The 22225-nt window shown below is 48.1% G+C and overlaps 1 protein-coding gene across 9 annotated transcripts in view; it reads left to right on the forward strand.

Annotated features, from left to right (window-relative positions):
* SPTAN1 (spectrin alpha, non-erythrocytic 1) overlaps positions 1 to 22225 on the forward strand; it is a 457019-nt gene that overhangs the window by 244347 nt on the left and 190447 nt on the right. For 6 of the 9 annotated variants that reach the window (XM_029611329.1, XM_029611328.1, XM_029611326.1 and 3 more), the window contains 2 exons: positions 17535 to 17594; positions 19876 to 20074. In XM_029611329.1, coding sequence (XP_029467189.1) covers positions 17535 to 17594; positions 19876 to 20074 — 259 coding nt within the window. The remainder of the gene's footprint in view (positions 1 to 17534; positions 17595 to 19875; positions 20075 to 22225) is intronic. The other 3 variants (XM_029611331.1, XM_029611334.1, XM_029611335.1) reach the window with 1 other exon arrangement.

Raw genomic sequence — 22225 nt, forward strand, 5'->3', positions numbered from 1 at the left:
TTCCCTGCCAGCAGATGGGGACAGTGTCAGATTTCAAAGATACACCCCTGCAATGACCTCAGCCCTTTAGTATTTCTCTGTCTCCCAGCAGTTGTGAACGTACTTTCCCTTTGGGGGATCGCTGTACTTTTTGGAAGAAGAAATCCACTTTTAAATTGGAGAGAAAATTGTGCCCCACTCTCATGCAGTGATACCCCAGTTGAGAATTCCTGAGGTGATTTCTGAGATCCCTCAGAGGTATGCCTTGGTCCGGTAGACTGTTCCTGGCATGGACTTTACTGCTTAAGCAGCTGAAAAGAAGCAGCAGGTGCAGGAAGCTGAGTGCAGCGTTGACTGCCAAAGCCCTCTCCCCCCACACAGCCAGAGACTGTCTCTGTACTCAGCCGGTAAGCGCTGAGCCCAGGTAAGGAAAAAAATTAATTTACCTCCTGATTCAGAGACGTTTTGGAGGGGTTTCGGCAAGACTTATTCCGATCTCTTTGCTCGGCGTGCCGTACCAGCGTCATTCCCGATCCCTTTGGGATAAGGGGAAGTGGGCTTCTGAGCGAGTTGTGGCCTCCTGGTAGGCTAGGCCCCGCCTTGGGCTTGGTCAGCACGCCATGTGGTAGGCCGTGGTGGCACCATTTTGCGCGCGTCTTTGTGTGTGGTATGTGCAGTGCCTGTTGGCTCTGCGCACATGCCATGCACATAGCATCATGCGCATACATAGGCGTACAACGTATTGGGCGCAGAATTCAAGTAAAGCCAGGCACACAGACTCTGGCGTGTATCTCGCTGTGGCCCACATAGGCTTCCGAAATTTGTACGCATAAAATTTTAAATGCGAGCAGACTGAACATGCGGTTACTGTTGCCAATGGCTCCGACAACAAAGAAACATAATCGCCTTTATCTCTGCGCTGCTTGTCATATTAGGGCTGCACAGTCTGACCTGGATTCTTGCTTATGTCAGCACTGTGAGGAAGCCCAGAGAGAGTTAGCCTCCCGGGACTTTATTAAGCCCGGCTCCTCCCTTTCAGAGGATGGATAAGCCACAGCCTTAACTGGAAGTACGCAGGATCTGAGTACCCCCGGGACTGGATCATCCATGGGAGAGAGAAATTTGACGGCACCTAACCTAGTACCTCCTGGGCTAGGCATGAACTCAACTGCCTTCTCTTGGGTGCAGTTTTTTCAAGGCCTTCAAGCTTTCTTACAGGCTCAGTCTGCTACCTCACTGTTATCCATCTCCCCGCCAGGAGGGCGGAATTAGCAATCTGTTATAGCTTACCCCGCCAGGAGGGCAGAGTTAGCAATCTGTTATTGATCTCCTCCCCCCAGAGGGGAGGAGTTCGCAATCTGGTATCGATCTGGCTGCTGAATACTCCTGTAGAAGGAGGAGCTATCATCTGTTATGGATAACCCCGCCAGGAGGAATAGTAATCTGTTAGCGCTCACCCCGCCAGGAGGGAGAAGTTAGCAATATGTATGGCTTAGCTCCTTCAGAGGGAAGACGATGGCAATCTGCTGTAGATCACTCCTCAAAAGAGAGGATAGCAAACTGTTAGTGATGTGACCGCCAGGGAGGCGGAATTAGTCTTCTGTAGAATGATGTTTCCCCAAGGAGAGCAGCTAGCGATATGTAATAGTCCGTAGGCATAGTTAATGATCTAATGTGGGATGGCTCCCACAGAGTGGCAGTCAGTATGATACCGCTCTAGTAGTGTAAGGAATGAACACTTAGTAGAAATGGTGAATCCCTGGCCGATGGCAGATGACAGCGCCCCCAGGAGGAGATGCTGAGAAGGGACCATTGGCTAGGCTGGAGTATGAGAGAAACACAGATAGTTCTTTATTAGACTGGAAGTTGAACCGCCAGAGGTGGCAGTAGTGAGCTGATGTGCCCGGCAGGGCTGAAGTCCCTCAGATACTGGAATTACGATCTCTGGGTTGCTGAGCTGTAGAGAGAGACTATAGGTAGTGAGTAGACAGGGTATGCTGGATACATAACCAGTAGTAGATGATACACTCACAATTGTAGATATCTGTAATGGCCTCTTATGCAACAGAGAGTCTTCAGTATATTCAGGAACAGGAGCCGTAGGCGAGTACTGGTTCCTATAGGCAGTCTGAAATAAGAACTCACAATAGCTGTGTATGGGATGGCTTCTGGAATAGAAGAGAGTCCTGGAAGGATTTAGGAACATAGGCCGTCGTGGAGCGAGTACAGGTTCTTATCTGCCATCTGTAATAGTAATTTATAAGATAGAGATATGCGATAGCTTCAGAGATAGAAGAGAGTCTGTAAAGGGTTTTAGGAATATGGGCCCTCGTGGAGCGAGTACCGGTTCCTAACTGCAATCTGCAATAATAACTCACGATCTCCGTACCTGCGATAACGACTAGACAGAAGGGAGTCTTCAGAGATTAGGAACATAGGCCCTCGTGGAGCAAGTACCGGTTCCTATCTGTAATAGAACTGTGTTCACGTCTGCGATCGCTTTCAGGCAGTGAGGAGTCTTCTGAGCATTCAGGGACGTAGGCCCTCGAGGAGCGAGTACCGGATCCCATCTTAGCAATCTGAAATCAAGAAAAGAGAGAGCGGGCCCCCGAGGAGCGGGTACCCCTAGGTAAGTTTGTAGAGGCAGAGCAGCGGAGAAAGAATTCCCCTTGCTAACTCGATTCGTAGTTGCAAGCAAAGACCTTTTAAGTTGGAAGCGGATGACGTCACTACGGGGGGACGCCCCCGAGGTTTGCGCCCTTGCTGGTACAAAGTCTGGAGCGCGCGCCCTTACGTCACCAGGAACATGGCGAATCCACAGCGTCAAGCCAGCCCGGGGATTCCAGGGTGAAGAGGCAAGGAGAAGCCGTGGCAGCATCTGTCCATCAGACCCGAAGGGAGTCGCCACAAAGGTAGAGAGGGTGGAGCGAGGGCGAGAACAGGCATGAACGCAACACTCACTTGCCCCTGTCTGGACGGAACCTCAGCGGGTAAGCCCTCTCTCTCCCAGTCCTATGGGCAGACCTCGAGGCATCTCTCACCTCACCAAGGGTGGCCCTGGCAGGGTCCCAGGCAGCACGGATGAAGAGGAGGATACAGATTCCTTGGAAGATGAGGAAATTCCCCCGGTTTAGAACTGTATCTGACCATGTTATGGTTTTTCCATAAAGACAAATTGCCGGCCCTGGTTTCCCTTGAAGATGCTGGGAGTTCCTGAGGCGGATGCTATGATGGAACCAAAAAATAATCCCATTCTGATTTCCTTACAGAAAGCCTCTTGCTACTTTCCGGCACTGGAAGCCATCCAGGAGTTGATTGACCTGGAGTGGGAAGTCCTAGAAGCAAGTTTAAAGGTGGATAAGTGTTAGACGCTCTATACCCACTGGATCCAGCAGCAAGAGAACGTTTGTGTTTCCCTAAAGTGGTTGCGCTGGTTTGTGCCATCTCTAAGCGAATAACTTTCCCAGTGGAGGGGAGGAGTGGCCTTAAAGGATAAGCACAATAGACTGAGTCCTTCCTTAAACAGGCCTTTGACAAAATAGCAATGACCTTACAAATTGCTTCTTGTTGTGCCCTGGTAGCTCATTCGTGCCTGCTCCTCTCTCAGGAGGGGGATGACTCGGGGGCAAATTCCAGAGTGGTTATGGAACTCGCCACTGCCTATTTAGCTGATGCAGGCTTGGACCTAGTCCATACCTTGGCCAGAGAAGCGGCCTCAGTGATGGCAGCCAGAAGACAGCTATTGCTGCAGAATTGGTCACCAGATGCAACTTCCAAGGCATATCTCACAAAAATGCCCTTTAAAGGATCACTTCTCTTCGGAAGCAAATTGGAAAAGCTGGTCAGTAAATGGGGCGAATCCCCAGCTATCAGAAGATAAGAGGAAAGCAGTTACAGCGCTCCTCGCCTATGAGAGGTCGATCCAAGGACTCCCAACATTTTTGCCCCTACAGAAACTAGACATTTCAGAGGTCTCGGCCCTTTGGGAGGTCTCAGTCCTTTCGGAGCCGACAGCCCAAGAGAGGGGGAGGCTCGGGTTCAGGTTCATCCCGAACCACCCAATTAAATGTTGCCGACCCACCCTCGGAACAAGGAAATAGGAGGTCCAATGTCTCTCTTCTACCAACGGTGGATCGAGATCACTTCAGACAAATGGGTACTGGAGGTTATACAAGAAGGTTATGTGCTGGAATTTCGCAATACTCCTCAGGACATATTCATGATATCTCCTTGCCACTCCCAGCACAAGAAGCAAGCAGTGGAGACTACTGTGTTAAGGCTACTCAGGATGAGAGCTATAACACTAGTACCTGCGCCCCAGGAAAGTACAGGACGTTATTCCATCTTTCATCGGACACAAGAAGGAAGTTTCCTTTCGCCCTATCCTGGATCTCAAGAGCATCGACCGACCTTGAGTAATTCATTTCCACATGGAAACCCTACACTCCGTGATAATGGCTGTACAATTGGGAGAGTTCTTAACCTCCCTGGACCTATCTGAGGCCTACTTACATATTCCAATCCGTCAAGAGCATCAACATTTCCTATGCTTTGCAGTGCTGGGTCACCATTATCAGTTTCGGGCAATGGCCTTTGGCCTGACTACCACCCCCAGAACGTTTTCCAAGATTATGGTGGTCGTAGCGGCAGCATTGAGAAGAGAGGGAATCCTGATGCACCCTACTTGGACAACTGGTTGATCCGAGTAAAGTCCGTGGAAGAGAGTCTCCAGGTGACCATCAGGGTGACCTCCTTGCTTCTGGACAATGCAACAATGGTAGCCAAATCAACCACCAGGGTGGAACCAAAAGCCAGCAAGTGTCAGAGGAGATAGAGCTCCTTATGGAATATGTGGAAATACATCAACAAACGATATCAGCCTCCCACATCGCAGGAAAAGACAATGTCTGAGCAGACTTTCTAAGCAGGGAGAGTCTGGATCCAGGAGAGTGGGAGTTGTCGGCCAACGCCTTTCAGCTGGTAGTAGATCACTGGGGTCTCCCGTTCATCGACCTGCTCGCCACATCTCACAACACGAAGGTTCCTCAATTCTTCAGTGGCAGAAGAGATCAGTGGTCCCTGTGCATCGTCGCTCTCGTTCAGACCTGGCTGGAACAGGTGTTGCTATATGTCTTCCTCTGTGGCCCCTGCTGGGCAGAGTTATTCGCAGAATCAAGCACCACAAGAGATTAGGCCTACTAGTAGCCCCAGATTGGCCCAAGTGGCCGTGATATGCAGAGACTCCTGGTGGAGACCCCTGTATGCCTCTCACCGCAAAGGGACCTGCTATAGCAGGGACCGGTCCTTCACGAGGATCCGACTTGATTCTGTCTTACGGTCAGGCCCTTGAGAGGGCTCACCTGATAAAGCGAGGATATTCGGCAGCAGTAATTGCTACCCTACTCCCTAGCCTATGTACGGGTCTAGAGAGTATTTGAGGTCTGGTGCGAAGAATGCGGGGTTCCTCTCAGACTATTAAAATCCCACTAATTCTGGAAATTTTGCAAAACAGCTTGAATAAAGGTTTGACCCTAAACTCTTCGAAGGTCCAGGTACCGGCTCTCTTCTGTTTGAGGGGCAAGGTGCATGGAATCTTCCTGTTGGCTCATCCGGATGTGGCCCATTTTCTGAAAGGGGTGAAGCACCTCTGGCCATCCCTACAGTGACCGGTTCCCTTGTGGCATTTTAATCTAGTATTGGAGTTTTTGGCAGAACCCTCCTTATAGCCATTGCGCGGCCTTTCCTTGCATTTATTAACCTGGAAAACGATGTTCTTGGTGGCTATATGCTCGGCACATCACATCTCTGAACTACAGGCCTTGTGTCAGGAACCTTTTCTCAGGATGACTCCAGGAGTGCTACAGCTTCGTACCGTTCCATCCTTCTTGCCCAAGGTAGTCTCTGACTTTCATTTGAATCAGTCCATTTTGTAACTATCCCTAGGTAAGCACAAGGATACGGAAGAATACCGCCTCCGTCATTTGAATGTCAGTAGGCTTTTGGTGTGGTATCTGGAAGTTTCAGAACTGGTCCGAAAAACAGACCGTCTGTTTGTTTGTCCTTCAGAGTGGAAGGAAGCAGGGTGAAGCAGCTTTGCGGGCTACCATAGCTTGCTGGATTAAGGAGGTGGTCACGGGAGCCTGTGTTGGGGCAGGAAAGCCATTACTTTTTCAGGTTAAAGCTCATTCCACTAGGGCTCAGGCGGTCTCATGGGCGGAAGCTAGACTGCTGTCTCCTGTCAACATCTTCTGAGTGGCGACATGGTAGTCCTTACACACCTTCTCCAGGTTCTATCACCTGGACGTTCAGGCCTGAGAATACACAGCCTTTGCAAGGGCGGTGTTAATCGGACTGCGGGTAGCCTCCCGTCCCGATCGGGAGTAGCTTTTGACAATACCATTGGTCCTGAGTCCATCTGGCTACACGCTAGGAAATGGAGAAATTACTTACCTGATAATTTTGTCTTCCTTAGTATAGACAGATGGACTCAGCATCCCGCCCATGGCTGCCCAAGAACAGTGCCAAGGATTCACCCATGGAGTGAATATCGATTCCAAGGGATTACGGTTAAGCCGTCGTCAGGTCCCTAAATCAGGGCATCTATAATCTTACTGGGGTTCAGTGTTTGGTTGAGTACAGTTATGGTTATCTGTTTTTAGTCAAGTTTTTTTCAATAGTATGTCCACAGTAGCTTTTGACGAGAATACTGGAGGGCTGAGGTTACTGCAGCGGTGTATTAGGGTGACGTCAGCTTTGAAATCTGACTCAGTCTCCATCTGCTGGCAGAGGAGCATAACCCTTGGATCCTGAGGTCATCTGTCTACACTAAGGAAAACAAAATTATCAGGTAAGTAATTTCTCTATTGTCCTGGCGTTTTGAAGTTTCTGCAGATACCAGATATAGAAACATGACAACAGAAAGACCATTACAGCTGATCTAACTGCCCATCCATACCTACTACTCAGTTTTATAGTCTCTACCAATGTTTCAGCAGTGGTGTCTCTAGACAGAAGTAATTGGGGGAGGGGGGCAATGGAGGACACACTCATGACCACTCCCACAACATGCCCTTATGCCTTTTAAATTAGGGATACGACATAATAAAGTCTCAAAGACCGCCTATGCAATTTTAAAAACTCTGGCCCATTTCATTCATCCAGACAGAGTACCATTAAATTTGATAACTTCATTCAACCTTCATTCAAGAAGGGACAGATTCTCAATATAAATCCTGTTCTTCACATTCCATTAATGCCTCTAGTGTACATAGCTTTCTAGATGTTATCCTTTTTTCCAATTCTTTATACAAATGTTTGTTTTACTTACCATAGGGCTTTGTATACCCATCCCTAATGATTCTAGCTTAAAGCCCTCCTCAGTGCTTGAAGACACAGTGCCCCTTCTTGACATGTGAACCCCATCTCTGCTCAGCAGTCTTTGAAACATCATCCCATAGTCCAGGAAACTGAAATGTTCTTGTTGGCACCATCTATGCAGGCATTCATTCATTTCCAGAATGCAAGCTTCTGCCTGGGCTTTTATCCTTGGCTGGGAGGATGGAGAAAAATATCACCTGTACACCTAGCTGCTTTACAGTCTCTCCCAGTGCTATGGAGGCACTTTTGATATGATCTGTGTGGAACCTAACATTATTTGTGCCAGCATGGATGAGCAGCATGGGATAGTAGTCAGTAGACTTCAGGATTTTCAGCAACCTCTCTGTAATATCTTGGATTTTGGTACCCAGAAGGCAGCATACTTCCCAGTATACATATCTGGTCAGCAAATGGATGCTTCCATGCCCATCAGAAGCGAGTCATCAATTGCCAGTCTATGAGGCTCTGCAAGATCTATACTTAAACTCTCCAGTCACTTCTGAGTGCATCTCCAGTTGCTAAAAAGATAATTGGTTCATGGTATTGGCAGAGGATCAAACATGCTGACACTGTGCCACCACCTAAGGCCATGTATGAGGACTCAGTGATACTGGCATCCTGCAGAGTAAGAAGAGAATGATCTGCTGCTGTTGGAGCTGATATTTAGATATGATCGTTCCCTGTACGTACCCGGATCAGTCCAGACAGTTTTATTGGTAAATGCAATGTGTGATGTCATTTATGATGTCACTGTAGCTATTTTTGCTAAATGTATTTTTAATATTGAAGTAGCTGTCTTTTAATCTGATTGTCAATTGAGAGCAAACTATTAATTATTGGAGGAGATTCGTATAGGATGGGGATCAATTGCCTTAAAATGAGGGGGTGGGTCACCTTTGTAACAAAATTTGAGAGATTTTTTTACTGCAGTATGTTACTATGTAATATGAAACACAGTAATAATGGATCCATGCTGGCTCCGTAGGTAGGACGGATAAAATTAAAAAGGTCAAATGGGATAGTCTGTGCAGTATATAATAACTGCACAGTGGCAGTTATTATATTAACAGAATAAAAGAAATAATTAAAAGAAATAAAACTTGCTGAACAGACTGAATGGACCACTTGGGTCTTTTTCTGCTATTTACTGTGTTACTAAATGAAAATGAATACTATTATCCTTATCCATATTACAGACAATGACTGTAAGTGCAATAAACAATCCCACATATGCAGCAACAATTGAAAGCTGCATATGTCCAAGAGAACTTACTCAAAGATCCATTCAGCAGACTGGACAAAAAACTGATCCTAATTTTTGACTATACCCACTGTGCCTCAAACCCTCTGCTACATCTTCCAACGGGGAGGATATTACAATATTTTCAGACCCAATGGAGTTGGGTACTATGAATTTTTCAAACAGGCTACTATCTCAATTTTCAGAAATTTGCTTCCAAACAACCTGCTACGGGTATATACTATACCTCGGGAGCAAACACAAATTCTAAACAAAGAAATAGCCTCATTATTAGCAATGGATTCAACAGAATCTGTATCAAAACAGGAAAAAAGGGAAAGGATTCTATTCCAAATACTTTCTAATCCTGACAAAATTAGGGGAACTTAGTCCATTCCTCAAAATCCACAAAGGATTATAACCACAGATATCTCTTTTCAAGGTTGGGGAGTTCATTTCAACAAAATTTATCGACATGCAGTGCCACATAAATCACATAAGCCATATTCTAAGCTCTACCGATTTTTCAAAAACTATATTGCACATTCAGGTTATGTACTATATAAACCAAGGAATGGAAGTATGCAAAGTTTAGAATTGGGTTCTTTCAAGACAAATGCATCTTTTGGCAATTTATCTGCCATGTAAATTCAATAACCTAGATGATTCTAAATTGGTCGCCAGCCTCATGAGTGATCGTTACACCTCAACAGTCGATCTTTTTCGGTGCTGAGGATCTCCAACAGTAGATCACTTTGCAGCTTTGTTGAACCACAAACTTCCAGTATACTGTTTGAGAAGGCCACCTCTGAATGCTCTAGTAAGAGAATGAAGAGACCAACTTTATACTTTTTCCTCCAATCCCTCTTAGATCCAAAACCATTGTGAAATGGAAAAAAAGCAAGTGAAAAATGATACTCGTAGCCGCTTTTGAACATAAATATGGTTCCTATGGCTTCAGATATTAGCAATAGCTCCACCAATACATCTTTGAATATTTCCAATATTGCTGTCTCAGGGCAGTGGTTCTATTCTTCATCCCAATCTGCAAATCCTAGCTCTTACGGCTTGGATATTGATAGAGAAGTTACCCTTCCCTTCTGAAGTAAAAAGGGTATTAATAGCACAGAAACAGGCCACTAGAAAATCTTATAACTTTAAATGGAAAAGGTTCTCCACATGGCGTGAAAGGAAAAATATAGTACCACTTTAGCATTTCAGAAGCAGGCTTGAAATCAAATTGTATAATATATTTGAATGCTATTGCAGTGTACCGTAATTGACTCAAAGGCCAATCTATTTTACAACATCCCATGGTATAAAGGTACATAAGATATCTCTGGTTGTACTCTCCAATTAAAGACCTTCCCACATAGTGGGACCTCAAAATAGTACTAAGTGCCTTAATGAACACTCTTTGAACCTTTGGCTATGGTAGATCTTAAATTTCTCTTGGAAAGTGATGTTCTTAATAGCAGTTATATTAACTTGCAGAGTAGGAATTCTCTCCATACTTGCAGATTTAAAAAATGGGAGTAATTCTGAAAATACACCCTAAATTGCTTCTGAAAATAGTGTCTTATTTTCACTTGAATCAATCCATCATTCTGCCAGTTTTCATTCCCAAGTCTTACACTTTGAAGATGAAACAAACACATCTTTCTTTGGATTGCAGAAGAACAGGAATTCAGAAAATCTTCTCAGTTTTGCTGCAGCATAAGAGAACAAGATATTCTAGTAAAGAAGCAAACCTTGTCTGTATGGCTGTCAAATTGTATTTAACATTGTTACACACTTACATCAACTTATTTGTTCTGGTTGGCATTCTTTTAGCTGATAGTCCTCACTATGCTGCTTAAATTTCAAAATTTGTTTTATCTATTTTACTCGTACTTTGATATTTTACCTTTTTAGTGTTGGTTTGTTATGCTATGATTTATCTATCAATTTGTATATTTTTGCTTTTATATTTAAGTGCTTTCATTGTTTTTGTCAAGATATTTTATTTATGGATTATGAATATAGCTCTTATAAGTCGCCTAGAGCCTGACTCCAGGCAACTAATAAATAACTGCAAAGGTTAAAACAGATCAAATAAGAGCAACTTCATCATGCACAGCTCACCTCCATTTAGTTTCAATTCCAGATATCTGCAAAACAGCAACATGGTCTTCCATTCATACTTTTACTAAACATTACTGTCTCGGAGAGTAACTTTGGACAAGTAGTGTTAAAGAACCTATTAACTAATCTTCAGCTCTCCCTCTGACCTCTTTCGTTTGGGTTGCAATAACTCTGTACGCAACAGGAATTCATTAATTTTATTATAGCTCTTAGCTTGGGAATCCCCACTTGTGTGGCTGGCTTCATTCTGCATGTCCATGAAGAAAGCGGAATTGCTAACCAGTAACAGATGTTCTCTGTGGACAGTAGCATAAACCAGCCATACAATCCTACACTCATCCCCTTAGAGTTGAAGCTATTATCTAGGTATTAAACTTGTACTTATGTGGTAGCATCAGTGCAGGAACTCCTGCGCACACAGTCTTTTTAGGCTTTGCAAGAATATTCTCCAGATTGGTGTCATGTGGTGACATCACTCACTTGTTGTGTGGCTGTTTTGTCCTACTGTCCATGGAGAACACCTGTTACAGGTAAGCAACTTTGCTTTATTCCACAGCACAAACAGGGGCATGATTAGATCAGGGGAGACAACATTTTTAGTTTTGTATGAAAAAATTTCCCAAAGGAAAAACTGTTGCAAATCTCATCAGGTATTTTCCCCAGGGCAGTAATTAAAGCAAAATTGCCTTGGAGCTTGCAGTTTGCAAGCAGTTTATTACCCCTAGTGCATTAAGGTGATTAAAGGTGGGAAAGATCACAGGTCTGTCTGACCTCTTGGTGTGTTATGAATGTATCCTTGAATTGTGAAAAGATGAGAAACACTTTTTAAAATAAATGTTCCCTGTACGTACCAGGATCAGTCCAGGACACCTGGGTTGTGACTCCGCACCAGTAGATGGAGACAGAGCAAAACTTGTGGGCGGAGCCATATATGCCCCTGTGCCAGTCACAGCCCCTCAGTCTTACTCTGTCTCCAGTAGATGGTGCAGGTCCGGTCACAGCCCTGCCTGCCCTGATTCTGGTAGTTAGTCAGGGTTAGGGTTTTTCTTTTGTGATCAGTTCTTGAGCCTAGTTAGTGGTTTTTTTTGCCAAATTGGGGTTTGTTCTTTTTGATTGAAGAGTCAGATCCCGGCTGCCCTGCCTCCCAGGGGGGTTGAGAGGTCCTGAGGGGACTACCCCCCCCCTGGTCGAGGCCGCTGCTAGGGTCGAGGACCCGGCTCCACAAGTAGCAGCGTCAGGGGTGACACCGGGGAGCCCGGTTCACTCACCCCTGCAGGTACAGGGCTCCAGGACCCGGGACAGCGACAAGCGTCAGTAAAAAAAAAAAAAAAAAAAAAAAAAAGGTTTTTGCTTTTGTTTTGTGTTCGGCCGGCTCTCCGTTTTCCTTGCGTCGCCGCTCGCCGCTCCGTTCGAGGGGGGTGCCGCTTGCAGGGGGGGAGGGCGCCGAATTAATTAATTAATTTCTATTTCTGAAGCGCGTCTTGGTCTTCCCGCGTTCGCCGGCGGCTGCGCGGCTCCCCATGCCGGGCCTGCGGCTCGGCGCGCGCGCGCCTACCTCGTGACGGTTTTTTGTTCTTCCGGCGTCCCGGGCGGGGAAGGGCCATCCGGGACCCCTCGGGGGTCTCGCTCCCGGATCGCGCGTTCGCCGCCGCGGGTTGGAGGCGCCATAGGTAGGCCTCAGGACCGGTTCCCGCGGGAGTGGCGGCCATTTTGGCACAGAAAGAGAAATCGCGCGGGATGCGCCGGGGGATTCGGCCTTGCCTCCCGCGTTTTTTCCCCGCTGCGGGGCGCGGCGGGAGGGGGCTCCTCAGAGGGGCTTCGGTCCGGGGAGGTTTCCGGGGCCGATTCTTCTGGGTCAGGTTCTTTCTCGCAGGACTTTGCGCTATTGCTACGAAAGGTACTTGGTACTAGCGTAGCAAGCGCAGCCGAGGCGGGGATCCCTACAGAGGGTCCCCACAAGCTTACTCCACGGACGAGGGCTGCGGAGGGCGTCCAGGAGCCCTCAAGGGGGAATCGGGCCCCTCGGGGCATGCCGCAGGAATCGGATTCGGAAGATTCCCCCGTGGAGGTTACTGATTTTCCAAAGAGCCCCTGACGGGGGCCGAGGAGGCGGCGGCGGATGGCTCCGCCCAGCCCAGCACGGGAAAGGGAGTACAGACCATGGAAGGGGATGACCCCAAGGTAGTCCGACTGTTCCACAGGGAGGAACTATTGCCCCTTATTCCGGCCATCCTCCAGGAGCTGGGGATAGAGGCCCCACCTGTGGTGGTCCGCCAAGAGGCCAACATGGATCCTGTTCTGCTGGGCCTTACGGGTCCGGCAGTTGCCTTCCCGTTTCATTTTCTTCGGATATCTTCTTCTGCGCAGGGGATACTCCGGAATTAAGATTGGAGGTCAGCAAGGCCATGATTAAGCTCTATCCGCTCCCAGAGGAGGCGCTGGACCTTCTCCGTCTTCCAAAGGGGGATTCAGCGGTCTCCGCGGTGACAAAGATCTACTATCCCGGTCACAGGAGCTACGGCACTCCGGGATATCCAGGACAGGAAGTTGGAAGTGCAGCTTACGAAGATTTGAGGTATCCGCCCTGGGGTGCGGGCCGCCATCTGCACTAACTTCGCTATGAGAGCTAGTCTGCGCTGGGCCCAGGACCTTCGGGCGAAGGCGGGCCTGTCTGCGAAGGAGGCTTCTCAGGCAGATAGGTTGGAGGCGGCGATAGCATATGGAGCGGATGCCCTGCATGATCTGCTGCGTACATCCGCTAGGTCCATGGTGGCGGCGGTGTCTGCGCGTCGTCTCCTATGGCTGCGCAACTGGGCTGCGGATGGTTCGTCCAAGGCTCTCCTGGGGGGCTCTGCTTTTCAAGGGGAAATTGCTGTTTTTGGCATGGAATTGTGTGATTTGATGTTTTCTCTGGAAGAGAACAGGGCATTTAAACTGCCCGAGGATAGACCAGATCGTGGTCATCTTTTCCTGCCAGATCCCGGCTTCGGGGACCCAGGACATCGCCCCTTCAAAGATCCACCGGCCCTTTGTGTAGGCCGTCTTCCTCTCGGAACCTTCAGTGGTAGCAGTCCTTTCGGGGAAACGAGTCTTCGCCATGAAGTTCGAATGGTCCATCCCTCGCCGCGCCTGCAGCACGTCATTCCACAGGTTGGAGCGCGGTTAACGTTATGTTTCGAGGAATGGACCATAGTGACGTCGGACCAGTGGATCCTCGACGTGATAAGACACGGCTACGAGTTGGTTTTTTGCTCGCATCCCAGCGTACAAGTTTCTGGTCTTACCCTGCAAGGACCCCAAGAAAAGGGCGGCGGTGCTGGACTCCATCCGACGATTGGAAGGCTTGGGGGCCATTTCCCCCGTCCCTGTCGATCAGCGAGGCAGGGGCAGGCACGCCATTCACTTCGTGGTTCCCAAGAACGACGGCACGTCACGGCCAATCCTGGCTCTAAAAGGGGTAAACAGATGCCTTCGTGTTTCCCACTTCAAAATGAAGACAATTCACTCGGTGATAGCGTCGGTGCGTCCGGGCGAATTTCTGGCGTCCCTAGATCTCACAGAAGCGTACCATTCACATGGGCATCCAGCAGGTTCTGCAGTCTAGGAAGGCACTACCAATTTCGAGCACTCCCTTTTGGGCTCGCGACCGCTCCTCGGACATTCATGAAAGCGATGGTGGTAGTGGCAGCGCGGCTCCGTCGGGAAGGACTCCTGGTTCATCCTTACCTGGACGACTGGTTGGTCCGGGCAAAGTCAGAGGATCAGTGTTGGCGGGCGGTGGCCAGAGTGTTACAGCGCTTGCAGTCACTAGACTGGGTGGTCAACTTCAACATGAGTCAACTGACTCCCACTCAATCCTTGGAATCTCTGGGAGCCGTATTCGACACGAAGCGGGGCTAGGTGGTCCTATCTCAAGATCGGATATGCAGGCTGCAGTCTCAAGTGCGGCGTTGGTTCGCCCTCAGCCGCCCGCGAGTGTGCGATTACCTGACGGTTCTGGGATTGCTGGCTTCAACGCTCGCGTTGGTACCCTGGTTTTCTACCTACCGCTCCCATTCGCGGGCCAGGCGCGGTCCAGCCTGCTCTGGTGGCTGGATCCCAGTCATCTGTCCGGTGGAGTGTCACTTCTTGGGCCCAGGTGGACGATGGTGACCACGGATGCCAGTCTCTCCGGCTGGGGAGCAGTTTGCCTAGGGAAATCGGTGCAAGGATTTTAGTCAGTCGCAAGCCCGGTGGCCTATCAACCGTCTGGAGACCAGAGCGGTCCATCTGGCTCTTCAAGCCTTCCTACCGGTGCTCTGGGGAAAGGCAGTCCGAGTTCTTTCGGACAATGCGACTACAGTGGCCTACATCAATCACCAAGGCGGGACGAGACGTCCGCGGGTGGCACGGGAGGCGCAGTCCTTGATGGCTGGTCGGAATACATCCTCAACAATGTCGCAGTGTCTCATATTGCCGGGGTCCACAACATCCAGGCAGATGTCCCCGCCTGGATTCCGGCGAGTGGGAGCTGGCGGGAGAAGTGTTTCTCCTCATCTGCAGGAAGTGGGGGGTTCCCCACATGAATCTGATGGCCACGTGGCACACCGCGAAGGCTCCGCGATTGTACAGTCGGCGTCAAGAGAGGGGAGCAGAAGGCGTCGACGCGTAGGTGCTTCCCTGACCGGTTCTCCGTGTTTCCTCATGGCCCATGATCGACAAGATGCTGCGGCGCATAGAATTGCACCCGTTCAACGTGATCCTGGTGGCGCTGGAGTGGCCGCGCCGCCCGTGGTTCGCAGACCTCTTCAAGTTGTCGGTGGCGGCTCCCCTTCGTCTACAGGGGTTCACGGGGCTGCTTCATCAGGGCTCCGTCTGTTTGGAGGATGCGGATCATTTTGTCTCGCGGCATGGTTTTTGAGAGGAATCGGTTGCAGAGAACAGGTTACTCGGCCGCGGTCATAGCTACGCTGTGGAGTTCCCGGAAGCAGTCTATGTCCCTGGCGTATGTCCGGGTATTGGTACTCTTTGAGGAATGGTATGTTGAGCGGGGTTTGAACCCCACTGTCGCTGCCGTTTCCGATATTCTGGTTTTTCTCCAGGCCGGGCTGGCCAAAGGCTTCGCGTGCAGTTCGCTACGGGTCCAGGTGGTGGCGCTTGGTTGTTTGCGAGGGAAGGTCCGGGGAGCCTCCCTGGCTCTTCACCTGGATATCGCCCGTTTCCTGCGGGGGGGCTAAACACCTCCGTCCTCCCTTGCGTTCACCTTGTCCGTCTCCGCCGTAGGCTCGGCACCGTTGGAGCCCTTGAAGCGCGCTACGGTCCAAGCTCTCACGTTGAAGACCGTATTCCTAGTGGCGGTTGCTTCGGCACGCCGTGTTTCGGATTTACGGGCGTTGTCATGTGTTTCGGATTTACGGGCGTTGTCATGTAGGGAGCCGTTTATGCGGATCTCTGACGTAGGGGTTTCCTTACGGGCTGTTCCTTCGTTTCAGCCTACGGTAGTGTAGGTTTTTCACGTGAATCAATCAGTGGAGCTTCCCGCTTTCGCGGTCAGGGAGTCTTCGGACCCGAAATCGAAAGAATTGTGAAAACTGGATGTGCGGAGGTCACTTCTTCACTATCTAGAAGTCACTGATCCTTTTCGGGTGACGGATCATCTGTTTGTCCTGTTTTCGGGCCCACAGACAGGTTCTGCGGCGCCTCGCACAACGATCGCCCGTTGGATCAAAGAGGCCAGTGGCTCAGCGTACCTAGTGCGGATAACTTGCGCCAGTGGGTCTCAAGGCTCATTCGACGCGGTCCCACGCTGCGTCTTGGGCGGAATCTTCTCAGGTGTCGCCTCAAGTGATTTGCAGGGCGGCTACCTGGCAGTCATTGCATACCTTCTTCACACATTATCGGTTGGATGTTCAGGCTACTGAGGCCGGAGGGTTTGGAGAGAGGGTATTCCGAGCGGGACTCTCTGCTTCCCACCCTCGGTAACTTAGCTCTGGTACATCCCAGGTGTCCTGGACTGATCCTGGTACGTACAGGGAAAGGAAAATTAGTTTCTTACCTGATAATTTTCGTTCCTGTAGTACCAAGGATCAGTCCAGGATCCCGCCCGCAGTGCTACAATCAAATAACGGAGAGTCCGCTCATAGTTCTTTAAGATTACAGCTCTCTGCTTGTTTCTTTCGCTCTCCCGGTTGGGGAGTCTGGTTCCCGTAGGGGTTGATATTGTTTCCATTTAAGTGGCGTGTTTTGCTAGTTGGCTATGGTTGCCTTATTGCTTTCTACTTTGACATTACGTATGACTGAGGGGCTGTGACTGGCACAGGGGCATATATGGCTCCGCCCACAAGTTTTGCTCTGTCTCCATCTACTGGTGCGGAGTCACAACCCAGGTGTCCTGGACTGATCCTTGGTACTACAGGAACGAAAATTATCAGGTAAGAAACTAATTTTCCTTTAGGCAGGATCTTGGACTTGCAGAAGCCATTGATTTCAAGCTTCATGTGACAGTATTTCCACCAGTATATATAGTCCCTTAGGTAAAATACAAGAAAATTATTAGAAAATCAAAAGCTAGCGAGATATACCTCTCACAAGCTAGAGAAGTACGATGGGCAGTCTGTAAGGCAATTTATTCTGCACTATTTATTTCTTTACCTTATTTCTTTCTCTAGTCGCACTTGTGGCAATTTTTCAAATGACACTTTAATCTCCTCCCTGAAACTGAAATCTTAACCTGCACTTCTCCTATGAAAGCATCCTGAGAGCTGTTGCTACTTTTTTTTTTTTAATTGCACTAATTTTTTTGCATGCATTTGCTGTGCTCCCTCTGTCTGTGCAGGGCTGTCATAACTAAGGAAGTCAGCAGTGTGTCTCTGCGTATGAAACAGGTGGAAGAATTGTGAGTAGGAGCAGCTCTTCACAAAGCATGTCCCTTGCCATTCTGTCTCTCCTACATGTGTGGTTGCTTACTTAGTTGTTTTTTTTTTTTTTTCTCATTTGGTCATTGGACATGGGGAGCACTCTGCTTATTCACTGAAGGCAGTTTGGAACTGTTCTTGGCCATGATCATGTGGTAATTGCCCAGTTGAGTACTGATACACTGAGGGTCTTTCCATTGCAGGCCTAGTGTCCATAGGTGACTCTGGCTTTAAATAATAAGCAAGCAGCACTTGCATGGATATGACTGGATTTCTTGGTGTTGAGGGTTTCATTCTGGTATAATTGGTTCTCCTGGTTTTGTCTTTGAAAAGTTTTATGCAAAAATTTCAGAAAACCTGCAGGATCCACCCATATTTCTCTGAGCAAGTGAGAACACCGTATCTTTTAAATCCATAACACATTATTAGCCAGGTAGACTAAAAAACACTTTTGCTATACCTTGGGATGAATAATAACAATTAGATCTACTTTATGGGATTGGCCACTGTCTGAGACAGAATGCTGAGCTTTTGATGGACTTTGGTCTGAATCAGCATGGCAATTATATTCTTATAATTTCTGCTACACTGTTTCTGGAATGTACCTATGAAATCACTTGCTAAATAAAGGTGGTCAAACTAGTTTTATATTAAGTATTGAACATTTGGCCACTGATTTCTGCCATACTGAAGCAATCATAGTGTAGCAATTTTGTCAGGGTGGGTTTAGTCCACAAAATGTGATTTAATCTCTTGAGATTCTTCTGTAAATAATTTTTCTTGCTCAGCTGAATATATTGCTTTTTTTGGATTCTTATTAACCCATTGATAAGAGAATTGACCAGATGAAGGGTTTTATGCAGATACTGGTCATATAATGTTGAGCTCAAATTGGGAAGCTGAGTGATGGTCTCAGGAGCTGAATATATTGATCAATTTCCTTTCTTTCAGGCTGCAGTCTAAAAACAGCATTCCTTTGTATTGCTTGGTTGAGGGGGTTCTTGCATTGCAGGAGAAGGTGCATTTCTTCACCTTCTTCATTCCATAAAATTAAATAAAGCTAAATTCAATTTCTTCAGAAGTGAAATGGCAGAAATAAATATTTCTCTTTAGTAGAATTGCAAGGAACAAATGGCATGACCTTGGGCACAGAGCACCTAGTGTTTTTATCTGATTACTAAACTGATGCTGATTAGTTTGAAACTAGTGCAGAATGCTGAAGACTTTTGCAGGTTTGAGCATACATCTGTTGCCAGCTAAACACCATACTTTATTTTAACATCAACATATTTGGTTTGTGTTAGACATGGTCTTGTATTATAGCGCTGTAATTTATCCAAAGATGAGTATTCCATTAAGTTATATAATCTGCTGTATGTCATACTGAAAGAATATCTCAAAGTCAAGAGCTGTGTTCATGTGCCACTAGAGCCATTAGCACCATCCCTGTTCTGTTTTTTGTCACTTAGGAAAGAGTACTTCTGTGGATCTTGATTCCAAGATTTCTGAGCTTATCTTTGTATGTCTACATTTGTTTATAACAGACTTTTAATTTATTTTGATAGGTATATGGGTTAAATTGTTATTGACTGTTAGTAGAGGAAAGTGTAATTTTCTACTCCAGTCAGGTTGGGAGTTTTGCAGAACTACTAGTGCCACAACCTCCTCTCCCTCTCCAACATGTCTTGATTGTGAGAGGGTAGACTGTCAAGCTCAGAGGTATTGTCTCAAATCCTACTAGCTACTTGCAGAAACTTCATTAGTTAATACTATAAGCTCAGCCTGAGTTGTTAGTGTGTTCTTGCGGTTGTTAATCTCAAAATTACATGTATTCACAAAGTTTATAAGGCTGCAACTTGGAGTCCAGTCCCTGTATATACCAAACACTTTTCTTAAGATGCTGCCTCTTTGGACTCTAGGTTTGGCTTGATGGTGCTTCAAGCTGTTTTGACTTGTCATGTCACAGGACATATGGCCTATCAGTCTGTCTTCAGAGAACATTTCTTATAAGTAAATAATCACTGTTTATCACTGTCTTGCTGCCAGCTGTGGTTTCTGCTCTCAGAATCCTGTCTTCTCTTGGTTATTGTGTTTTGTGTGTATGCTTGCTTCTGTTGTGCACATATGCTCTTGTGGATCATGCTTTGGATTTTGCATCTTAGGGTTCCTTGTCCTGGTGCTGCCAGTGTGGTTTTCAGTGTTTGAGAGCTGCCACATTGTGAGGGAAGCTCTGAATGCCTCTTTCCCCTCTGTTTGTTCCAGGTATCACTCTATGCTGGAAATGGGGGAAAAGCGCAAGGATATGCTGGAGAAAAGCTGCAAAAAGTTTATGCTCTTCCGTGAGGCAAACGAACTGCAGCAGTGGATCAATGAGAAGGAATCAGCTCTTACAAATGAGGAGCTGGGAGCTGACTTGGAGCAGGTGGAGGTGCTGCAGAAGAAATTTGATGATTTCCAGAAGGTGGGTCATTTGTAATTCATGTCGTATCATAGGAATCAATGAGTGAATGAAAGGTTGGGGCATGATTTTGTTATGCATTTGGCAGATCTGAGAACCAGATACTGAATCTTTGTCTAGTTTTCATTTGGAGTCACATCTGTAAGGTTGTGTCCTGAACATACCCAGATCAGTCCAGACCAGTGGGTTGTGCATTCCTATCAGCAGATGGCATCAGAGAACAAAACCTTTGGGCACTGCTACATAACAGAGTGCCATCTGCAGCCCTTCAGTATTTCTCTGACTCCAGCAGATGGTAGAGGTGCAATCCTGCAGTCTGTTAAAAAAAAAAAAAAAAAAAAAATTAGAAAAAGTTTATTCCTAATAGGTTAGGCTAGTTAGTAGTTAGTTGTACAGCTTCCTGAGGTGTTAGGCACCTTTGTGGGCCATCCATCAGTGGAAGCCGGGCGACTGGGGGGGTTGGAGACCCCTGCTTGAGTCTCGTCCACAACGGTCCAGTGGCTTCAACAACCAGGGTCTCCTGGTTCCCTCGACCACTGAAGCAGGTCCTTTAACTTGGTTTCCCTTAGACTCCAAGAGTAGCTGTGTAGTTTTTTTCTTTAAAAAAAAAAAAAAAAGGGTTAAAAAAAGAAAAACATCCTCTTCTCCGGCAGGCCAGTTGGAGTGGGGAGCTAGATCCCCAGGGATCTCGCCGACGTCCCAGGGCTCCGGTTAGGTCAGCAGGGAGGGGGGAAGGCCTTTGCGAGCGTGGTAGGCTGCGTTTTCTTGCGCCTGCGGCTCTTGGACAGAGGAGTTTCGTGCCTGCATTGAGTTTTTATTTTAACTCCGGCAGCCGCACGAAAGTTTCCCGACCTGATTTTTTTTCTCTGTTGGCTGCACGGTCCGGGCTATGGCACCCTGAGCCAAAATGGTGACCTGTTGCGCGTGTGGCACATCAAGACAGGCCCCAAATTCTTATTCCCTCTGTGCTGCCTGTACCACAGGGCAGGAGGGAACTTCTTCGGGGGAGAAATCTGGCAGGCAAGGGCTCCGTTCCTCCGGGCCGAGGTTCCCATCAGTGGGGAAGGGGGGCTCGCAGTGGATGTCGCGGGAGGTCGTCCCATTCTATCCCCTGTGGAGCAGGTTTACTCCTTTGGGGATGACTCTGTGCTATTGGACCCCCCCAGCTGAGGGGGGTGAGGACTCGGGGAAGTTCTGCCCGGAGTTTGTGCTGCTGCTGCACCAGACTTTCCTGGTTAGGACGCAGGCGATTCTGAAGAGATCAGCACGGCCGGACGTTCTGTCGGATCCTCTACCCAAGCGGGTGTCCACGGGGCCCTCGGACCTTCAGCAACCTTCAGGGGTCCAGCAGGGGTCCCGAGTCAAGGATAGGCTGCCGTCCTCGCTCAGAGATACCACTGTCTCAGAGGTGGATCAGGATCTGGGGCTCACGCATGATTTGGGCGATGGGAACCAGGACGATCCGTCCTGGATGAGCTGCCACCTTCTGAGGGCGATGATCCTAGCGTGGTGCGCTTGTTTAAGTGCGAGGAGCTCCAGCCTTTCATCCCCCAGATCTTGGAGGTCCCTGGGGATCAAGGTGTTGCAAGAAGAGTCAGACAGCAAAAGGGTTAAACCGGACCTGGATGGGATTCGGGGACCGACGACTTCCTTCCTGTTGCCAAAGAAGGTCTGTAAACAGGTAACCTGGGAGTGGCTCTCACCAGATGCGGGCTTGAAAGTGGGTAGAGTGGCGAAGATTTACCCCCTATCGCAAGATGTTTTGGATCTTCTGAAGGTGCTGAAGGTGGATGCGGCTGTGTCTGCCATGACTAAGATGACCACCATTCCCGTGGCCGGGGGCTTCTGTGCTGAAGGACATACAGGATCGCAAGCTGGAGATTCAGCTTAAGCGGGTCTTCAGGGTCTCCGCTCTGAGTCTACGGGCGGCTATTTGTTCCAGCCTCATGCAGAGGGCCTGCCTTTGTTGGGTCCAGGAGTGCTGGCAGTGGTGGGCCCTTGCAGGCCACGTGATTGGAAGCAGGTGCTGCATATGTCGCAGACGCCTTGTATGATTGGTTCGGACCTCTGCGCGTAGTATGGTATCCGCAACTCCTCTGGTTGCGAAATTGGTTGGCAGATTTGTCCTCCAAGTCTAAGCTCTGTAACCTTCCC

This window comes from Rhinatrema bivittatum, chromosome 8 (genome assembly GCF_901001135.1).
Source record: "Rhinatrema bivittatum chromosome 8, aRhiBiv1.1, whole genome shotgun sequence".
In the NCBI taxonomy this organism is placed as follows: domain Eukaryota; kingdom Metazoa; phylum Chordata; class Amphibia; order Gymnophiona; family Rhinatrematidae; genus Rhinatrema; species Rhinatrema bivittatum.